Consider the following 22589-nt stretch of genomic DNA (forward strand, 5'->3'; position numbering starts at 1 on the left):
TCCAATTAACACATTCAGCATGCACACTTATCGGTGAGTAGGCTATCTATATGGATTAAACCACTTTGTTGTTTATTCATCCACCATGTGAGGTATCGGAAATGGATCAGCACGGTTAACATTTTTAAAACAAATGAAATGAAATGAGGTCTTGAGCATGTGCCACAGTAAACATCAGGGTAGTTATTAACAGGCTACAGAAAACCTGTTTTGCCTTCAGATATGGTTGAGTCCATTGACTAACATGTATCCCCGCCCCCCAGCTCCTCTTCAAATGATGGAGACATAGGATAGTGAAATTCTAGTGCTGGGATTCCTCTTGCTGTCAGGCAGATCTTCTGAACTTTGTTCTGTTTTCTTTAAAGGCTGATTGTGATCAAACACTTCTCTTTATTTCCTTCTTTACCTTGATTGCAATTTTTCAACATAAAAACAATGGATTTGATAAAGGTCCTCTTAAAGGTAAAACAAAATGCTTTGTCATAATTGAAACTGTTGGTGTTTTTTTTTTTGTTTTGTTTTTTTTTAATGGTATCAGAGTGGCTGTCAAAGGGTGCAGCTCTCCATCTATATTTGCTGTTCATTCATGCTCAAACAGCTTTTTGTGAAGCTTAGCTGCTAAGACCAGCAAAAGGTAAACTGGGCTGTTAACTGTGTGCTGGTGAAAGAGATGGAACGTTTCTTGGGCTTTGTGAAGCAGATAAGAAGATCGAGAAGAAGAAAAGGCAAAAAGTACCGACCTGAGGAGGATTACCATGAGGGCTATGAGGATGTCTATTATTATGCTTCAGAGCATTTTCGAAGTAAGCACTGTGTAACCTAATGTTTTCCTGTTGTGATAAATATTCAATATTGTTTTTATTACAAAATGCTAACACTGGATAGATATCTACATGTGAGCCTCATGCAGGTATTACAAGCATTAGACTACTATTATTTATTTGTCTAAATTTTCTGGTAGGAAATTAGAAAGAAAAGCTATCTTAGCTTTCAAATCAAGCAGGGTCTGTAGCAGTGGTTAATATTTCAGGTGCAGTTAATTGATTCTTACTGTTGCAAGCCTTTTGTTAGACGACTTTGTGTTGTAAACTGATATGATAGCCTTTTTAGAACACTTTTATATATAAATGTAACTACATTCATATTTCTACTACATGGCTTTTAAAAAATAATTGCTCCTGCATAAGTTCAAGTTGATGATTAATATTTGTTGATTGAAAGTCCTTTGTGTCTGAACTGTGCCCTGATCTTTACAGTAGAAAGTAACTCAAGTGGGCTTCTTTGCTGCTGCATGTTCAGAATTGCTTCAGGAATTAAGTAATCAGGGTTCCCACCCCCCTCTCAATTTGCTGTCAGACATCTGCAGTAGTAGCTATACGTCAAAATAGAATGGCTGTTTTTAAGACCCCTGCAAAATCTGTATTATAAACTGCAATGCACTTGAAAAATTCTCTCTACCTGTCAGTGTTCTGAGTTCCTGGTCGCTCTCTGACTTATCCCAATGGATTGGAAATGCCCAGAAATGCCTGAGGGGACAATGGGAAAGAAGCTACTCACAGACATCTGAGTTTATTATGCCATTCTCTAATGGAAGGTGTTGACAGTATAATCAGTCATGCACAAAAAATATTTTTAAATAGGGTTGCTATTCTTTTGACTTGTGATTTGGGAGCTTTTCTGCAAAGAGTTTGTATTCTGCCTTTTCCTGGCAACATAAAGGTTAAATGTACTCTTATGTGTATGTACCATTCATGTAGCTGTCAGTTTCTTTTCCATCACTTCCTCTTGTTTCCGTCTGAGTGAAGTGTAGTTTTTTCATAATATAATCTTTTTAGGGTTAAATGCTGAAAAAGTGGATTTTATGGAAATGCAAGTAGTAAACATGTCTTAGACATAGTTCTGATCAACTGCATCAAACTTTTTATGCTGGTCAAACAAGATGGCTCACTTTTGGGGATAGGTCTAATATTTGTTGAATATATGATGTGTATATTTTGTTTGGGGGTTTAATGGGGCCGTCCTTAGTAATATTCTCTGAGCTTTTTTTTATAAGTGCTTATTGTTATGCAAATTACATTAAAGTAATGTGGATGATTTATGTGCAACTGATTTGAGATCTGTTAAGCAAAGCACTTTCTTTTTAAAAAAGATTATCATGGCAAGGTACCATCTTACAATTGTGTACTCTACATCAGGAACATCAAATTTAAAACTACAAAACATTGTAGAATTTTAAAATGAAATAAGTTAATGAAAACATGCAACTTTTTCGCTTTCTTCAGCTTTATTCGTGTCACACAAATCACATGGCTATATATCAAATTAGAAGTGTTAAGCTAGTGTTTCCCTAACAGATTGTAATAGAACATATTTTAACAAAAACAACCAAGCAAACCAACATCAAATGTATGTACCTATGATTTTATTAGCTTTTTTTAAAAAAAAATTAGCATGAGACAACTGTGTGACTGGACCAAATGCTTAATAGTGAGTACTCCTTTCATTTTGACTCCCCTTAATAGAATAAAATGATAAACATTTTTTCTACACACTTTAACTTGCCAAGATCATGTACACAATAAATATTTTCAAGTGGGTGGGTAGGCATGTTCTCTGCCACTTTCATCAGTGCTCATAATCCAGAGTTAAATAACCACCTAAAACATAATGCATAATTCTGCCGTTGGATGCACATGGGGCTTGCAACTTCAAACAGCTACTTAATAAAATGTATTACAAGATACTCAAACTCTAGAGATTTGACTATTCATCAGTCATCAAACACCAGCGTCTTTTATTAAGATATCTCATCGAATATAATTGTTTCTTAATGCTTCTTTTGTCTACTCTTTCAAGTAGGTTGTGTGTCACAGTTTTGGTGGATAGGTGTGATATTCACTTAAATTATGTTGTACAAAATGTCAAGGCATGCTCCTGCTGTTGCTAAAACTTTTGCTCTTTAACCTGCATTTCATGTAATTTATAAAATTAAATGTACATTCCATGTTTAAATATTACTTAACTATGCACCAGCAATTCACTGTTTACAGTGCAGGTTAAGAGGAATGACAAGCCTTTTAATAATGATTCCTTTGGCATTCCTTTATGTTTAGAAAATTCTTTGCATTGTTGAAATGATCTTCTAGTGTATTTACTGATACAAATGTCAACAGCTCAGAGCTAATGGAATCAAGGACCTGTTGTTCACTCAAATAGCTTAAGCATTTTTGGTATGCCCTCTTCCTCCCCTCCTCCCCCCAATAATATTATGTATTTGGATTTTTATGTCCAAAGAAATGTAAACATTTTAATTCCATTTAAATTTACCTAGTGGAGCTGAGGATTCATTCAAACAGTCATTTTACATGTGCAGTAATATCTCTCATGTTCTTACTTGATGAAATGCAAAAACTGTATTAAAATAACTCCAGGATCAAACAGCCAAACAAAAAGCAAGAAAATCGAGTTAAAAATGGAATAGGCCTCTGGGGATTTTGGATAAAAGTTGACCTTATTCTGTCCTTAACTTCCCCTTTTGTGCCTGGTATTGTAGCTCAAGCTAGATGGTATATAGCATTGCCACTCTTCTGAAGCCCTCTTCATGGAAAATTAGATGAGCTATACTGCTTTGGCACAATAGGGTGAACGAAGGGTAGTAATAGCGAAAGCTCTCCTGGTAAAAGGATGGTCCCAACTTTGAATTTCCCCCTTTTTATCAAGTTTTTACTACAGCTCTATTTAATTTCATTTCCTTTAAGCTTTATTCATAAATGGCTAGCCTTATTTTGAGATGCCGCATCAGCTACATTATTTTTATTGAGATTCTCTGACTTCACAGTGTTACATACTATTAGTATTGCTGAGTGGTATTCTTGTTACACACATTCATAATGATATTGCAGGTGTCACATTCATTTAAATGAGATGTAACGTGACAATAATGGATAATGAAATTACTGCCCCACGTACTCAGAAAACTTGGTGATTATTACATAAGATGCCTGAGCAAGTGTTATATTCATCTTGTGCACCATTAAAACGCCACCACTCAACTTGTTCCTTTTAATGAAGCTTTGCATAATAAAAATACTTATTACATTATCTACACTGCTTCTGAACAGTAAGAATGTTACATAGTAGAGCTTCTTGGAACATTTTTGACATTGAAATACATTGTTTTGCCAAAACCGAAACATTTCACAAAGATATATTGGTTTGATGAAATTTCTGATGGGAAGATTTCCGAGTTCCATGGTGCTCTATTCACTTCTGACCAGAGAGGTGTAGACACTAATCAGGAACTTAATCTTTTCAATCTGAAAATGGAGGGTTCCACACCTTTCCGTTTTGTAAAAAAAATACAAAAGGTTTTATTTTCATTCCAATGCAGAATGAAAATAACGTAAGAACTGCCATACTGGATCAGAACAATGGTCCATCTAGCCCAGTATCCTGTCTTCCGACCGTGGCCAATGCCAGGTGCATCAGAGGGAATGAACAGAACAGGTAATCATGAAGTGATCCATCCTCTGTCTCCCATTCCCAACTTCTGGCAAACCATAAGCTGGGGACACTTCAGAGCATAATTTTTTATCCCTGCCCATCTGGCTAATAGCCACTGATGGATTTATGCTCCATGAATTTATCTAGTCCTTTTTTGAACCCTGTGATAGTCTTGGCCTTCAAAACATCCTCTGGCAAGGAGTTCCACAGGTTGACTGTGCGTTGTGTGAAGAAATACTTCCTTTTGTTTGATTTAAGTATCTTGAGTAGTTTTGTATCATCTGCAAATTTTGTCACCTCACTGTTTACCCCTTAATGGAGCTGGCATGCTCTAACCTTCTCTGTTACATAGTCAATACGGAGGCACCATTTTGTTTTACATTTTTTTTTTAAAATAGCTACTCAAAATCCTGAATGATCCATGATTTTTGCTTCTGTTAACCAGCAAGTTTCAACAGATTACAGTTTGAAATGGCTGATAATAAATTGTGAAACATAAAACTTTTACAAAGTATTTGTATTTGTCGTAACAATGCCCTAGTGGCATTTGCAATATAAAAGGATCACAATTTGTTTTCTGAACTGGGCTTTGACTTTCATTGCAGATGGGTTATGGGATGCTATTTATTGTTTGTATGCTCAGTACTCAGGACAGGATAATACCAGAAGTGAGTATATAACTAGCCTATGCTACAGTTTTGTTAGCCTCCAAAAAGCATCTGCTGGTGGCCATGATATTAGGTCTTTGTGGAGATGATGGTTTTAAAGGGAGGGAATTTTAGGAGAATATCACTTCCTTATCTCAGATGCAGAGGGAACTACTACAGGATATACAATAAACAGTTAGTAAAAATTATGTGGCATTATTGCATGGTGCATTTTTAGAGCTAAAGTACTTTGAAAAGTACGTAGGCATGTGCTTAGCTATTTCTCAATGTAAACTCAAAAGGCTCTAGTTTATAGAAAGTAAATGTATAACTATAAGGTGTCATTTTAAGACAAAAGACGTTGTGTGCATGTTTTGTTATATTTTGTTTTGTCTCAGTTCTTGCACATGTCCAGAGTATAAAATTTACATTTATTAAAGATTAGGCCACTGGATTACCAGAAATCTCACAGCATAGCATGTATAATTATATAAACATATGTAATATTTCTTTTGATGCCTTAATACTGTTTTTTGGAACAATAAAATATTTTAGAGAGACCCTTTGGTCATCCCCCTCCCCCCCAAAAAGCCATTTTTAAGTGATAGAGCAGAAATGATAATGGATTGTTTGCTATGTCAGTGATTTAACCAATTTACGTATTTTTGCCTCATTAGTACAAATCCATATAAGTAATTTTACTCACATGAGTAAGGTCAATAGAATTATTTGAGTGGGTAAAGTTACACACACATCTGTTTGCAGGATCAGGAACTTATTTGGTAGAAAATGTCACATCCAAGTGGCAATCTGTAGGTCAAATTTTAGCCTGCTGTCGCTTGTAACGGTTAAGATATTTAACAGCGAAAGTTAAGAATTCTAAATGAGTAGTATAAACATATTATGTAAAGATTTTGTTGTATATACTTAATAGCGACTATTAAAATTTAAATTATTTGGTAGTTTCAGAATATCATTCAATATTCAAAAACACCAAAGAACATCAAATAGGTGTGTGGGGGAAATTGCTAATGTACAGAATGGTCATACATGAGTTTTTGTGCTTAAAGATAAGTATGTGCTTAAGTGCTATGCTAAATCCATGTCTAGCTAAGCACTCACTTAGGGAACCATAAAAATGCTAATGTTGCAACAGTTTGCCAAACCTGATGATCTGAAATGTACAGAATTAATTCAGAAGCAACTTGACTATTATGTGTACAAAAATTAATTGGATCAGTTAGATGTTTTCAAGCTGAAATCTGCCTAAAGCTGGCATCAGCTACTTGTAGCGGAAACTCAGGCCCTGGTTCTGAATTGGAGAACTCCCTCCAAGCCATGCTAGAGCAAATCTATGGTGAAAAAGAAGACCTAAAGGCCTTTCCAGGGGATATAGATGCAAAATGAATAAATTTGAGATTGAGTCAGAAGTAGCAGTTCTCAGGCTATCTGGAGGGCCACTTGGTGCTGACTGTTCTCCTTGTTTCCAATTGCTTCAGTGGGCTCTTTGTCTGGCAAAGAGGAGCTTGGACACCTCTAAAGGCACCTGGAAATGAGGACCCAGTTTAGCTGTCTTTACTAGCTACCGCTGCTACAAGAGCTGCTCTCGGAGTCAGCTGTGGGATGGTAGCCCCCAGATGGAGACAACTATTGAGGGGAGATGGGAATGAAGCAACAGGGAAGTATGTGCAGTGAGAGAAGATTCATATTCTCTGTGTATATATAAAGTCTGCTGCAGTTTCCACGGTATGCATCTGATGAAGTGAGCTGTAGCTCACGAAAGCTCATGCTCAAATAAATTGGTTAGTCTCTAAGGTGCCACAAGTACTCCTTCTCTTTTAGTGAGAGAAGAGCAGCCCTTGCCAACAACAAAACACGCATACAGTGAAACGAGGCGGAATTAATATTAAATAGGGTGACCATATTTCCCAAAGAGAAAACGAGACACCCCCAGCCACTTGCCTGAGGGCCCCACCCCCCATGCTCTTGCTGGTCGCTGGAACCCTGCTTCCTCCCCCCCACAAGGCTGTTGCCCCTCACTGGAACCCTGTGGGGGCCCCTGCATGCTGGAATGTTGTCTCCCCACCCCAGCCCTGCCTCCCTCCCCCCTTGCAAGGGGTTGACATCTCCGCTTGTCCACCACATGTTCCCCTGCACTACACCTGACCTTTTTAACAAAGGTGGGCATTTGTCCTGTTTGCTCTTGCCAGCTGATCAAGTTAGCAAGAGCAAATGCGACAAATGCCTCTTTGGGGGCGGGGCGGGGGGAGAGTCGGGACGGCTGAGACAGGGCTTAAAAAAGGGACTTTTCCGTCCAAAATGGGATGTATGGTCACCCTAATATTAAACTTGTGATAACCCCCTTGGAATGTACACTTTGGGAGGTCAGGGAGAGACCCTCTGCAGAAAAACTGCACAAGTTAAGGTAGTCTTCTCAGAGAATAATGTGCAAGACTATGGCATGAACTCCTGCCACTAGGAAAATCTTATATGGAAATGTCTTTGCATTCCCTAACTTGACTTGTTTGAAAAATAACTTTGTGCTGATAATGCTAATCAGGTCAAATTGTAGACCAGACCTGTTATCAAAATAACTCTAACCCTAAACCTGTACTAAGGAAAGTGACAGGTTTCAGAGTAACAGCCGTGTTAGTCTGTATTCGCAAAAAGAAAAGGAGTACTTGTGGCACCTTAGAGACTAACCAATTTATTTGAGCATAAGCTTTCATGAGCTACAGCTCACTTCATCGGATGCGCATCCGATGAAGTGAGCTGTAGCTCACGAAAGTTTATGCTCAAATAAATTGGTTAGTCTCTAGGGTGCCACAAGTACTCCTTTTCTTTAAAGAAAATGACATACCTCAAGTTATGTGTTCTGATTTTTTAAAAAAAATTCTTATTAGTTAAATCACATACTATTTGCTAATGACAAAGGTTAGTCAGCTTTCATCCACATAGGTAGTTATTTGTCACCAATCTGTTTCTAAATGTTAGCAAATCCACACAAATATATATTAGTGCTGTCGATTAACTGCAGTTAACTCATGCAGTTAACTCAAAAAATTAATTACAATTAATTGAAGTTTTAATTGCTCTGTTAAATAATAGAATACTAATTGAAAGTTAAAATTTTTTGGATGTTTTTCTACATTTTCAAATATATTGATTTCAATTACAACACAGAATACAAAATGTACACTGCTCATTTTACATTGTTGTTTTTGATTACAGATATTTGCACTGTAAAAATGATAAACAAAAGAAATAGTATTTTTCAGTTCACCTCATACAAGTACTGTATTACAATTTCTTTATCATGAAATGCAACTTACAAATGTAGATTTTTTTTGTTACATAACTGCACTCAAAACCAAAACAATACAAAACTTTAGAGCCTACAAGTCCACTCAGTCCTACTTCTTATTCAACGAATTGCTAAGACAAACAAGTTTGTTTACATTTATGGGAGATAATGCTGCCCACTTTTTATTTACAATGTCACCAGAAAGTGAGAACAGGCATTCAGATGCGACTTTTGTAGTTGGCATTGCAAGGTATTTACATGCCAGATATGCTAAACATTCATATGCCCCTTCATGCTTCGGCTATAATTCCAGAGGACATGCTTCCTTGCTGATGACACTCATTAAAAAATAATGCATTAATGAAATTTGTGACTGAACTCCTTGGGGGAGAACTGTATGTCTCCTGCTCTGTTTTACCCACATTCTGCTATATATTTCATGTTATAGGAGTTTCAGATGATGACTCAGAACATGTTCATTTTAAGTACACTTTCACTGCAGATTTGACAAAAGGCAAAGAAGGTACTAATGTGAGATTTCTAAAGATAGCTACAGCACTCAACCCAAGTTTTGGAGTTCTGAAGTGCCTTCCAAAATCTGAGAGGGACGAGGTATGGAGCATGCTTTCAGAAGTCTTAAAAGAGCAACACTCCAACGCAGAAACTACAAAACTCAAACCACCAAAAAAGAAAATCCACCTTCTTCTGGTGGCATCTGACTCAGATGATGAAACTGAACATGTGTTGGTCCACACTGCTTTGGATTGTTGTTGAACAGAACCTGTCATCAGCATGGACGCATGTCCTCTGGAACGGTGGATGAAGCATGAAGGGACATACGAATGAATCTTCAGTGCATCTGGCATGTAAATATCTTGTGATGCCGGCTGGAACAGTGCCATGCGAACTTCTGTTCTCATTTCCAGGTGACATTGTGAACAAGAAGCAGCAGCATTATCTCCTACAAATGTAAACAAGCTTGTTTGTCTGAGTGATTGACTGAGCAAGAAATAGGACTGAGTGGACTTGTAGGCTCTGAAGTTTTACATTGTTTTATTTTTGAATGCAGTTATTTTTATACATAATTCTACATTTGTAAGTTCAACTTTCATCATAAAAAGATTGCACTACAGTACTTGTATTAGGTGAATTGAAAAATACTATTTCTTTTGTTTTTAGAGTGCAAATATTTGTAATCAAAAATAAATATACAGTGACCACTGTACACTTTGTGTTCTGTGTTGTAATTTAAATCATTATATTTGAAAATGTAGAAAACATCCAAAAATATTTAAATGATATTCTATTATTGTTTAACAGTGCAATTAATATTTTAATTGCACTATTTTTAATTGCATGATTAATTGTGATTAATTTTTTTAATCACTTGACAGCCCTTATATATATTGTGCAGAGGAAGGCTGTATAGTTTTAGAGCAGTGGTTGTCAACTGGGTACGCATACCCTTATGGGTATGCAGAGATTTTCCAGCGGGTACATCAATTCATCTAGATAATTGCCTAGTTTTACAACAGGCTACATAAAAAAGCACTGGTGAAGTAAGTACAAACTAAAATTTCATACAGACAATGACTTTATACTGCTCTATATACCATACACTGAAATGTAAGTACAATATTTATATTCCAGTCAATTTATTTTATAATTATATGTTAAAAATAAGAAATTAAGCAATTTTGCAGTAATAGAGTACTGTGTCCCTTTTGTATTTTTATGTCTGATTATATAAGTAAATAGTTTTTAAGTGAGGTGAAACTTGGAGGTACGCAAGACAAATCAGAAGAATCCTGAAAGTGGTACAGTAGTCTGGAAAGACTGAGACACTGGTTTAGAGTTATCAGTACACATTACCTCTATATCTAGGAATTAAAGCATTTTTGTATTGCTTTAGATCTTGTTTTTTTATATTATAAAATTAAAGGGAAAAAAATCCGAACTAGTTTACTTTAAAAATGAAGCTAAACAGTGACAAGAAAGAACCCCAAACTACTACAGATCTGTTTTTTTGACTTGTATAACTTCACAGATTAAATGTTCAATCACTCTGTGTCGACCTCGCTCTGCTCCTACAGAAGTCAATGTGGGAACTTTGTCTTGGACTTCAATGGAAGCAGTTACTTCTAACTGCCAAGTTGTGCTGGAAGCCCAAATTGTGTTGCTTTGCACTGCAAGACAGACTTAATAAAGGGAATGCCTAAAACTTCGCAGTTATGGTAGTGCTACTGAGTTCTGTTATGATGATAATGGTGGTGGTGACCTATGGTGCAGTATATGTACTGTAAGTCAGACTGCCTTGCAAGTGTCTTTCTGGGAGGTGCAGTGATGCTGGTGCTGTTTCTGGATAGCTGTAGCTGTCTGCCTCTCTTGCTGGTCAAGTTGCCGTGGGCCAATCCCACCTGACTCTGTTGGGAGTTTGGATTATCAGGGACTTCTTAAAAATCAGGCTGTGGTCAGAAACAGCCTAGTTCTTCCCTGCATGGAAGATTCTCCCACCTTCATTTCACGAAGGGTGTAAAGAATTCTTGTTTGCATTACATAGGTGGGTTTGTCATTGTTTTATTTTGGTCTTGTTTGTGGTTCTAAAAAGTTTGACTTTGTCATTTTGTGTGATAATTAAGGGGTTGTATATCGATAGCTCAGGTTGCGTGTATTGAGGTTAAGGTATCTATTTTTCATTATGCAAATAGCAGCGTTGCCAACTTTTGTGATTTCATTGCAAGTCTTGTGGTACTTGATTTTTTTCCCCCTAAAGTCCTAGTGTCTGGAGTCAAGTGAGTAGTTGAATGAATCTCAGCTTCCATTTTTAAAAATATTTTTTCTCCCTCCTCCTTGTAACAACCTATTATGTACTTGAAAACTGTTATCATGTCCCCTCTCAGTCTCTTCTTCTCCAGACTAAACAAACCCAATTTTTTCAATCTTCCCTCATAGGTCATGTTTTCTAGACCTTTAATCATTTTTGTTGCTCCTCTCTGGACTTTCTCCAATTTGTCCACATCTTTCCTGAAATGTGGCACCCAGAACTGGACACAGTATTCCAGTTGAGGCCTAATCAGTGCAGAATAGAACAGAAGAATTACTTCTCGTGTCTTGCTAATAGACAATCCCAGAATGATGTTCACTTTTTTTGCAAGTGTTACGCTGTTGACTCATATTTAGCTTGTGATCCACTGTGACCCCCAGATCCCTTTCTCCAGTACTCCTTCCGAGGCAGTCATTTCCCATTTTGTATTTGTGCAACTGATTGTTCCTTCCTAAGTGGAGTACTTTGCATTTGTCCTTATTGAATTTCATCCTATTTACTTCAAACCATTTCTCCAGTTTGTCCAGATAATTTCAAATTTTAATCCAGTCTTCTAAAGCACTTGCAACCCCTTCCCAATTCACAGACATTTGCTGAGTAATGGTGTCTGTCCCTATACCAATCCTGTCTTTTCTCTCCATCAGCTTCTCCTATTCTACATCCTGCCATCCCCCATGCAGCGTCTTGTTCCAGTCCCAGTCTCCTTGCCTAGCCAATATTAAGTCATTCCTCAGGACTCCCCATGTAAGTCCCAGTCTTCCCCCATCCCAGCTCCCAATCTCCCTCTTCTCCTTCTCCCACAATCTCCTTTTCCAGTCAGTCCCTGTCCCCACTGACTCTGGCTCCTCATCTGATCTTTCTGCTCCCCACCTCACACCCCGATCCCAATTCCACTCTTCCTCCCTGAAGCTTCTTGTCCCAATCTACTTCCTCTGCCACATCCCCCACCTTAAGTCTGTCTCTTGAGACCTCTGCATCTAATCAGGCCACTTCTGCCTCCACATTGCTTGAGCACCAAAAGCATTGAGAGTACAGGGGAGACAGGCTTCCTTGGTCTCATTTTCTTTGCCAGATGTTACAGTGGCCCACAACAACCCATAACAATAATTACAGGGAAAATCCACTGTGCCTCTGCAGCCCCATGATGGCAAATGGCATCCTTAGATCGTTTAGCCAACAAATTAATTTGGCATGTGCAAACTGTGTCCCCCCCCCCCCCCGCAGAGGCTTATAATTTGGCCAAATTTGCACTGTTTTTCATGGGGAAAGCAAAAGGCACATCCCTGCTATCAGGATGATATCCCCTCCCCCCCGCAACAAATCTCAAGTCCCTGTCCCCGAAGAATGGAGGCACTAGAGCATCTCAGTGGAATGGTTGTAAGCATTTTTTCACATGGAAAGAAACATTCTCCCCCAGTCTGTAACAGATGAACCGTTTTCACTGAAACTTACCCCAAAAAGCCTGAGACAGACACTCAACAAGGAAAATTTCAGCCTAAAACATTTTAAGTTTGGCAATATTCTAAGCAAATGAAAACAAGATCCTGTAATATAAATTATTGAAGAACTTTAAATATAGATAGCACTATCAGCTTTGCTTATAATATATTTTAGTGGGAAAACAATGTCTATATAAGGGAAATGACTAAATATTTTTAAGACAAACAGCTGTCTATTCTTTTTGATAATGTACTATACATGGCAATTGTACCCTATTGAAGAAAATAGTAAAAATCCATTCAATCTTTAGAATTTCAGAGCGGGATGGCTGTAGCAGAATAGATAAAAAGCAGTAGGTAAAGTGTCTATCAGCTTAACTTTAGTTCATATAACTCAATGTCAAAATCAATTCAGAATATCCAAAGAGAAAAATAATCCTGTCATTTTATATGCATGATGTAAGTTCACATATCGATGATAAATACTTGCACTTACACATTCACCGCAGGAAACAGAAAGTTCAGTGGCTGCCCACATCTCTAAATTCCTTTGTTTGAAATTGGGTTATCAGAAAAAGCTGATGTAAATATATTGGACAGTAGCAACACATTGGCCGCTCACCATTCTAAATGATTAGATGTGCAGTGTCATAGCAGCAAAGTAATTTAAAGAGAAGAGTAGCAACAGGGTGACATTTCTTATAAAAATATGTTTCTTGAGCTAAGGCATATGAAAATCTTTATTTTAACAGACAAGGAACAAGGGTTGGAATTGAGGGTGAAAGAAAGAACAATAGTACTGATAGTCTACATTCCTAATTGTCAGCAGAAAGAAGTTCCAATAGCTGGTGCAAAAAATTGAAGTACTGATGTCTCAGCCTGTTACCATTGTAGGCTTCTTAAACCTACATAAATAAACCAGTCTCCTTTAAATAACTATATAGAATAACTATAATAGCATAAATCCAAAGTTCTGTTAAACATGCAGTACAGGAAAGATTACACTTTTGTTCCCCCAAGTGACCTTCAAGACTTGACTCTACTCCTAGCACAACAGAAGTACTGACAGGTTTCAGAGTAGCAGCTGTGTTAGTCTGTATCCGCAAAAAGAACAGGCGTACTTGTGGCACCTTAAATTTGTTAGTCTCTAAGGTGCCACAAGTCCTCCTGTTCTTTTAACAAGAAGTATTGTTTTCCTACCTGCAGAGAACTATACATGTTACAGTGTCTCACTGACCAAATTGTATTATAAAACTGCATTGCTTAAGCAAGGACTCTATATAAATTCATATTTAATTAAACTACATAATTCATCTGTAGTTACTATTCAAACATTCATACACATCTGTGAGCACAACAGAAGACAAAATCCTCTTGGCTAGACATTTTGATAAACATAAATGAAGAAATAAAATAGCACATTTTCTTCACAATTCTTTACTGTTTGGAACATGGAAAATGTTTTACAGAATCTTTTAAAAAGACTCCTAAGTTTCTAAGACTTTCCCTTTTATGACAGCCTCCTAACAATCTCTATCTGTAAATGAGGATAATAGTACTTGCCTAACTCATAGGGCAGTGGCCCTCAAACTGTGGGGCATGCTTCCTAGGGGGGCACAGAGGAATGTTCAGGGGGGTAGACAGCAGGGCCAGGGCCAGCCCCCACGGGGGGCAGGGAGAGAGCGGCATGCTTCCAGCCCCACTCCACCCACAGACTAACTCAGCCTCCAACCCCATTCAATCCCCAGTCCTGCTCTGCCCCCAGGACCAGCTCCACCCTCCTATCCTCTTCACCACCAGCTCCACCCACAGACCAGCTCCAACCCCAGCTGCAGCTTCACTCTGCTGCCTGCTCCGCCCCCAGAGCAGCTGTGATCCCAGCTGCAGCTCCGACCGCAGCCCTTTCTCCAGCGCCAGCCCAGCTCTGCCCTTATTCCATCTGTGCCTCTAGCCCCAGCTCCACCCCATCCCCAGCTCTGCCTTCAGCCCAAGCTCCACTGCTGAGGAGCCTTGGCTGTGCAGTAATGGAGGAGGGCATGGGCAGATTCCGTTACTGCTAAGGCGGGGCATTACTGGAAAAGTTTGAGCACCACTGTCACAGGCTGCTGTGAGAATAAACATATTAAAGATTGTGAGGTACTTAGATTCTGTGATAAAGTGGGCCATATAGGTAAAAGTACAGTACTATTGTCATATTTTGAAGCATTTCTCTATAAGCAGGAGGGCTAGAAACTTATTATTTTCCTTAACCTCTGAGGACAGGACAAGAAGCAATGGGCTTAAATTGCAGCAAGGGTGGTTTAGGTTGGACATTAGGAAAACTTCCAAACTGTCAGGGTGGTTAAGCACTGAAATAAATTGCCTAGGGAGATTGTGGAATCTCCAACATTGGGGATTTTTAAGAGCAAGTTAGACAAACGCCTGTCAGGTATGGTATAGATAATACTTAGTCCTGCCATGAGTGCAGAGGACTGGACTAGATGACTGCTCGAGGTCCCTTCCAGTCCTACGATTCTCTAATGCTGTGATTCTGATTCCACTGGCAAAGTGTATGTCTCATTTCCCTCTACTGCAGGTCCACATAGAGGATAGCAACCTAGTACTGCTGTCAGTTACTCCACGAGCTCAAGTGGAAGTAGTCTGCTGTAGCTCTAAATGTTACAGTCTGGCTTATGAACCATTTGGGTGTCCATATGGTGCCACGTGATTACATTTTCTGATTTTTAGTTTCCTTTTTTAGAAACCTAGGAAATTACACACACAAAACTACCTTAAAACATTAAGGTTGCAAAGTCAAGCACCTAAAAGTTAGGAAACCATTTGCATATGCATTATGATACATCCTTTAATTACATGATTATATGCTATCTTTTCCCACAGTACCCTGCATTATTCAGTGCACAGGATATATTGTGCTCTGGGGATTAATTGGGGTTGTGTAGTGAAGGAGGGTGTTGTCTGTAGAAGCCCTACCTCATTTGTTGCAGAAGTTGGAATGTCTGTATGAATGAGGCAGAGAATTGCAGGACGAGAAAGAATGGTTAAGACACTTGATTACTGCCCTAGAGAGCTGGATTCTGTCCCTGCCTCTGCCAGTTCCTATGTGGTGCTAGGCTAATCATTTATAGGGTATGTCTACACTGTATTTGGGAGGTGTGGTTGCAACTCGTGTAGGCATATCTGATTAGTTTTAATTGAGCTATTTCACTAAAAATAGCAGTGAAGCAGCAGCGGCACAGATTAACCACCCAAGTTACTTGGGTGGCTAGCTCATGCTGCTGGGGAGGGGGATGTGACTGCTCTTGTGGCTTACCTTTTCTTCACTATTAGAAGTCATTTTTCTGCAGGGAAGCAAAGAAATCTGCCTAGGACATGAATTCTGTGTGCACACAGTGGCACAGAACTCTCCCAGGAGTATATTTTTAGTGAGTAGCTCGATCAAAGCTAGCTTGGGTATGCCTACGTGTGCAGCCATCATATAGCAGTGTATATATATCTTCAAAACAAACTTTTTGCTAGTGGTCATTAATAGTGTATTCTCATTGTCTGAGTGCTGAGCACTCACAACTGCAACTGAGGTCAATGGGAGCTGTGCTTTGCACATATAAAGTGCTATATAATGTTATGTACTCTGAAAAAATCAGGTCCTATGCATGTCAAATGGGGCACCCAAAATTAATGGAGCCCTTTGACATTAATCGCTCTCTGCCTTAGTTTCCCATCAGGAGCATGAGGATGGTAATAGCCTCTAATCTCAGAGATGTATTGTGAAAATTAATTGTTTGTAAAACACTCAGATATTACAATGATGAGAGCCATAGAGAAGTTGATAAGGAAATTAATTATTCTCTCTTTAGAACAGGACTTGAATAGTGTGCAGTAAGCAAGGCATGGGGGCCACATATTGAACAATAATAATAAAACAAAATATTGAATATTCATTCAATCCTGGTCATTGACGGAGACAAGGTCCTGTGATTTAGAAAAAGTATGTGATCATGTAATTAAAAACTGTATCAGAAATGCATATGTTCAAAGGGGGGACAAATTAGGGTTGAAGAGTCCATCTTAATTCTGGCTTCTCCTAACTTGGTGTACTTAATTTTGCAACCTTAATTTTTTTTTTAGTGTACTGTTTTTTGTAATAGAAAGAATATAGAATTCTTGACTAACAATTTCATATTCTATAATGTGTTATGAAAAGTCTGTATGTCGAGGGTAAGAAGGAAGCGTTTTTGGACAATTACTGCCAATATATGCAGCATCTCAGCTTTCATTTAAAACAATTTAAAACTAGAAAAAGTTCTAGCTCTTATGGTTCTGAAAGTAATATTTCAAATGTGATCATGCGACCTGAGTGCAAACTGACAGTTCTAGTGCTTTTGCAGTGCTTTCCCTTGCTTCAGCTTCTATTGTCACTGCTACCAATCAGAATACTGTGGGGAACAGTGAAACAGACAAGAATCACATCAGTTTCACTCTGCTGCTGCCTAGGAGAATGCTGAGCAGCAGCAAAGGTAGGCACTGCTGATATTCATTAGGAAGGTAGGTTGTTAGCTGCTGAAATGCAGCAGCCAGGAGGCTGAAGGAGGTGTAAAGTAGTGGAAATCTCAACCAACCCTGGTAGCAATCTGAAGGCTTTGGTGTGAGAATTGGGAAACAGAATGTGTGAGACAAAATACGCTCCTTATTTCTACTAGCTAGCAGTCACCGAGGAATTGATGTGAACATAGGCACTTCAGTTTTGTCAGATACTTAGTTTCCAAATACTGATAAAAAAGATAGAACTGCTGAGCAAGTTCAGGGACAAGCACCTGGATGGAACTGGTTTCTCAATTGGGTGTTGCCCCGGGACACTGGATGCATCTTTAGTAGCAGAATGTGGCTTGTAGCTCTAGTCCTCATGCTTTTAGGTATTGGGTAAAATTTCCAATACTCATATATCGGGGCAGGGCTTTCGAGGCAAGAAAGGCATGAGAGAGGGAAGAGAGGGATTGGTAGCATAAGTTTAGAAAAAAGTGAATTTTGGAGGGAGGTGAGCGAAAATATAGGAGGAGAGGTTGAAAGGAGGTAGAATGTAGGTAAAGGGGGAAGAGAGAATGATAATAGGCTGGGGAGAGAGAGGAAAAATGAAAAGAGAAAGAAACTGAAGATGACAGGAAAAGATGTTAGGAAAGGGAAAAAGTTGATACCAAAAGTGAAGGGATGGCCAAATAGCATTGAGAAATAGCTGGGGTCCAATTTGTTCAAAAACGCTCCTCCCCACTCTGTATTCATCTAGGCCTATAGTTGGTCAAACACCATTTGCTGAATGTTATTTGACAAACACCAATGAAATTCTCTGGATAACATACATTACCAAAATTCTGCTGTTCTATCAGTTTTTGTAGTAAGTTGTGTTTACAAAAGAAATTGATTGACAATATATTACAAATCAATAAAATACACAGTAAATAGTATGCAAGTGTTTTACTACTTTTAATTGCAGGCTAGGTTCAGTGCTGAAGGGAGAGGGGTGGGTGAGTTCTGAAACATTGAGACCAAAGCTGTTGAGGCCAATGGTTATAACTGTGCATTAATCATTAAATCCAGTGGAATGTGTAGTAGGATTGTGGAATCACTGGGCTCTTTGAAACACCTCTGGATATAGTGACAGTTTGATAGTCTGACATACTGTGCCTAGCACAGCCCCAGGAAGATATCCACAAAAGTTATTCAGAGTTCCTAGCATTTGTGTTATTGAAGGTCCTCTTATGAACTTTACTCTTCCCCACACCTCCTCAATGCAAGGACAGTAATTTTGTAAAGCATCTTTTTGAGATTAGAATACTGATATTCTGTTGAACCTTTTCTTGATTCTCCATAAACTTTCAATCATTTCTCAAAAATCTTTAAAAATATTGTTGACACATCAGTGTAAAGATTTTTTTCCTTCTTATTTTTGTTACAGTTAAAGATAATTTCCTTGTCTTAATATAACTTTATTCATGCATGGAATAATGGACAGTATGTTGAAAGCAACTATGTGTGTGGGGGGGAGGGGCAGCAATGTGAGAGGATTTGCCTATTGAAAGGTTTCCAGTTGTTCTTTTAGACTGCTATTGGTCCTCAAAGTAACAACGTCAGGTTTGATTTGTAATTCATTAATTGATCTGTGCTTGTGTTATTGGGCAGCTAGAAAACAATGCCTTTTTCAACTACTCCTTTAAAGTCAGCCTATTATAAAGAACCTTAATGGTTCGTGGATTTCATAGGATAGATTGTGTGTCACAAAAATTGTTTCCGGAGACTGAGCAAAACAGTAGAAGGTCATTCTAGTTACAGCCCAAAGGATTGGTGGTCCATTGTGTTTTACAGATAATTGGACTTTTTACAACCACTTTTCCAGGCATGATGGATTATTTTCTTGAATAACAGATAATCAGTGAATTTTATTAGACTCTTAAGCATATTTCTACATTAGTGCTGTTAGTATGATTAATATAACTCAGATTTACATCAGTATTAATAAGAAAAAAGTGGTGAAAAAAGACACCATTCAGTTGTATGAAAAATCATTTATACTGTGTTTCCAGGAAACGTGTAAACCCTATATATTTCCCACATTTCACTAAGATAGTGTTGCAGGGTCTTGTGTGAAAAGATTTATCTGTAATGGCTGCTGGGCTACTTAAATATAGTTTGACTACGTTGGTATTTTTACTAACTATGGCAAATTGTTAGTGGATTTGCATGGGAGCAAATGCAGTTTGATTAGTGATCTTTTATTTAAAGATAAATTGAGGCATGTCTTATCTGATAACTAGTAATGGGAGACAAAACAGTTACAGCTTTCTAGCCATAGGTAGATGTATAACACCACCAGCTGGAAATGGGATTCACACAAATAAGAGGAATTTCAAATTATGTACAAATTTGCAGTATAGTTTGTCTGTGTAAAATGCAGAGCTTATAAAAAAAAACTTTTCTAAGAATAATTTTATTTTTAATGATCACCTATTATTTAACAAGTTAAAATGTGTTAATCTGTAATTGCTATTCATTGCTAATTTGTAATTGGCTTTTTAAAGTGACTGGCCGTCATATGATGTCTAAAACCAAAATAAAAAAAAAAATCCCTGTAACTCTCAGGCATTCAGAAAACTAAAATAAATGGATGAGCTATGCTGAATTGTTCTTTTTTTATTACTGTAGGAGAGGTGTTGGTAAATAGTGAGTTTCCGAGAAGCACTAATTATCTTGTTTATCTCCCTGCCAGGCCTATACTTTCAGTTTGCAGCACTTACAAGGTGGAGGTCTGGTTTAATGTAATACAGATCACAATGTGGGGAAAATGGCAAAGTAACAGAATACCAAGATGATAATACATACATTTTGATGTTAGATTCAGCTAGATTTGTCTTGCTGTATGTCACTTTTCTTTTTTATTTTTTGTATTGCAGGTAATTGTTTGACTTCAATTTTTAAAAATATTATTTTTTGGCCTTGGGGAACGGGATGACCCTGCTTGTTTTTCCCAAGTATAATTTTTATGCATTAAGAATTATAAATCTTTGTGTGTGTGTGTGTGTGTACAGGAGCAAATAGTTGAGGTGCAGTAAAACTAGGTGTATGGGACAAGGGAACCACACGAATCCCTGTCCCAAGAAACAGTAACAGCCAGCATTTTTCCTGCACGTCTGTGGCCTACAGCCACATAACAATCGTCTGCGGAGAAAAAAAGCTGAACATATCCCATACACACTCACTCACTTCCTTGATAAATTGAGGTTTTTTATTTTTCTATTTACTGATTGAAAATAGTAAATGGATAGGTTTGCATTTGAACCTCAACAACACATGTAAAAGTAGAGAGTAAACTATGGGCTTTCTCTCATTTACAGTGTCTGAGCTTTTGTTTTAAGAAGTGTGAGCTGTCAGCGTCATGACTGTCTTTGCTATTTTTTTATTGAACTGAATTTCTGTGGTATTCAGCAAAGTGTAAAGATGACAGTTAATTGATTTGACAGGTGAGTCCAGAGTTTGAAACGTATAGACGACCTGTCATTGGGCTTGCCAGGTGACAGCTGGGAATGTCTTAATTCAAGGCCAAGGCAAAAAATGTAAATGGTGAACTACACAGAGAATAAGCACAGGGAGTGAAATTTAAACAGTCTTCTGATCTGCAAATTCAGCTCTTTATATTTAGTCTGTAATTTTAATAGGTTCTTCAGTGTGTCTCCAAATGCATATGAAAATTAAAAAAAAAAACAAAAAAAAACTACCATGCAAAAAGTTAAATTAGCTATCTCCAAAAAATATCTGAATTAAGTGGTCTGTTTGTATGACTCTTTTATGATCTAGAAGATAGGTAGGGTTTTTTTCTTTTTTTAAATTCTTGCTTTGGATATGCTAAACTGCGCTGCCATAGCATAGCTAAAGACTTGATCCCCCAAATGCTTATGCATGTGAGTAACTTCACTCACGCGAGTAGTCCCATTGACTGTAATGGGTTACTCATGTCAGTAAGTGTTTGTACCACTGGATCCTTAAGAAAATTATGGGGAAAGTGCATGCCTGGTTACAAATAACACATGGGTAGAATGACAATTTTAAATCATAAAGGTTTGTTGTTTATTACAAATTTATGTATTTTTATATATATGTCACAATGACACTTTAAATATTTATACATTGTTTCACTCTCTGTTAGGGAGATGGATTTTACTTGGATTGAAAAAGTGTTTGTTTTTAATATAATTTTGTAAGTATTTGCTATAGTGTAGTATTTTAATTATGAACTGCAGGTGGACTCTTTCAGAGTTGAAAAAGAGTTTATTCTGCATTATTTCATTTCAATTCATGATTTCAACCATATTCATTAAAGCTGAAGTAGAAAACCTGGGTCTGAAGGATCTCTGTTGACAGAAACACTAGCCTGGAGCACAAAATTCAATAATAATTGATTACCCAGTCCAGTGCAATTTACTCTTAAGTTCTTTTCTTTGAAAAATTCAGTTATTCTTGCCAATATAGTTTTATGCATGAGCCTGCCTATAGAAATTAAATAATGTTGTTTTTAAATAAATAGCATAAAACTAAAAAAAAAACATTTAAGTTAAGTAAAGCATATTTAGCTCTGTCTCCAAAATGTTGATCTATTGAAATATGAAGAAAAGAGAGCAGCCTTGTAATGGAAAAAGTTAAGTTGGAGGGACTGCCAAATGCAGTAAGCAGGAAATATTTTTTTTACTCAGAATAAAATAATTTTAGGTAAAAAATAAGATCAAACACAACTTCTACCTGTTTTAATGTATGAGAGCTACCTGTTCTTAAAACGTTCGAGATAAAATTGCAGCCACTGATCATACTGAAACAGCAGTTTGATATTACACCTAGTTCTCTTGGACAGAAATTAAACGCATTTATAAGCACACACAAAAACAAGTGGGAGCACTACATGCACAGGTCCCATTCAGTGAACACACAATGGGGCTCACAATGGGGCATGGTTTGTCAATTGTGCTCAGAAGAATGGAAAGGGTGAACAAGATGCTGTTTCAGTATGAACAGTGGCTGGAATTATATCGTGAATATTTTATGTTATGGCAGCTTGGCTTTATTTCTTCAGGTCTGTGCAAAGTAAGACCTAAATAGGTTGCAACAAGGTGGACGTGTGAAGTGAAGTAGGTGTAAAACAGGACTTTAGTTCTTTAAGATTTCAACAAAAGCTCAGTATGCCACATTAATGCACCTACTTTGTTTCCATGTCACCAGTTATACTTAGACTCCCCAGACTAACTTATCCCCTAAATTAAGAAAATTTCAGTATGGTAGTGGTAGTCGTTCTGAAAGGAAAGTGTTCATCTTTGCTTCCAGTGATAATCAGTCAC

At 37.7% G+C, this 22589-nt stretch overlaps 1 protein-coding gene across 3 annotated transcripts in view; it reads left to right on the forward strand.

Annotated features, from left to right (window-relative positions):
* The first annotated feature begins 324 nt into the window (after positions 1 to 324).
* Positions 325 to 22589, forward strand: part of GRIP1 (glutamate receptor interacting protein 1) — a 361453-nt gene continuing 339188 nt past the window's right edge. For all 3 annotated transcript variants that reach the window (XM_077807749.1, XM_077807750.1, XM_077807751.1), the window contains exon 1: positions 325 to 803. In XM_077807749.1, coding sequence (XP_077663875.1) covers positions 671 to 803 — 133 coding nt within the window. In that variant the 5' untranslated portion in view covers positions 325 to 670. The remainder of the gene's footprint in view (positions 804 to 22589) is intronic.

Source organism: Eretmochelys imbricata, chromosome 1 (assembly GCF_965152235.1).
Source record: "Eretmochelys imbricata isolate rEreImb1 chromosome 1, rEreImb1.hap1, whole genome shotgun sequence".
NCBI classification, from domain to species: domain Eukaryota; kingdom Metazoa; phylum Chordata; order Testudines; family Cheloniidae; genus Eretmochelys; species Eretmochelys imbricata.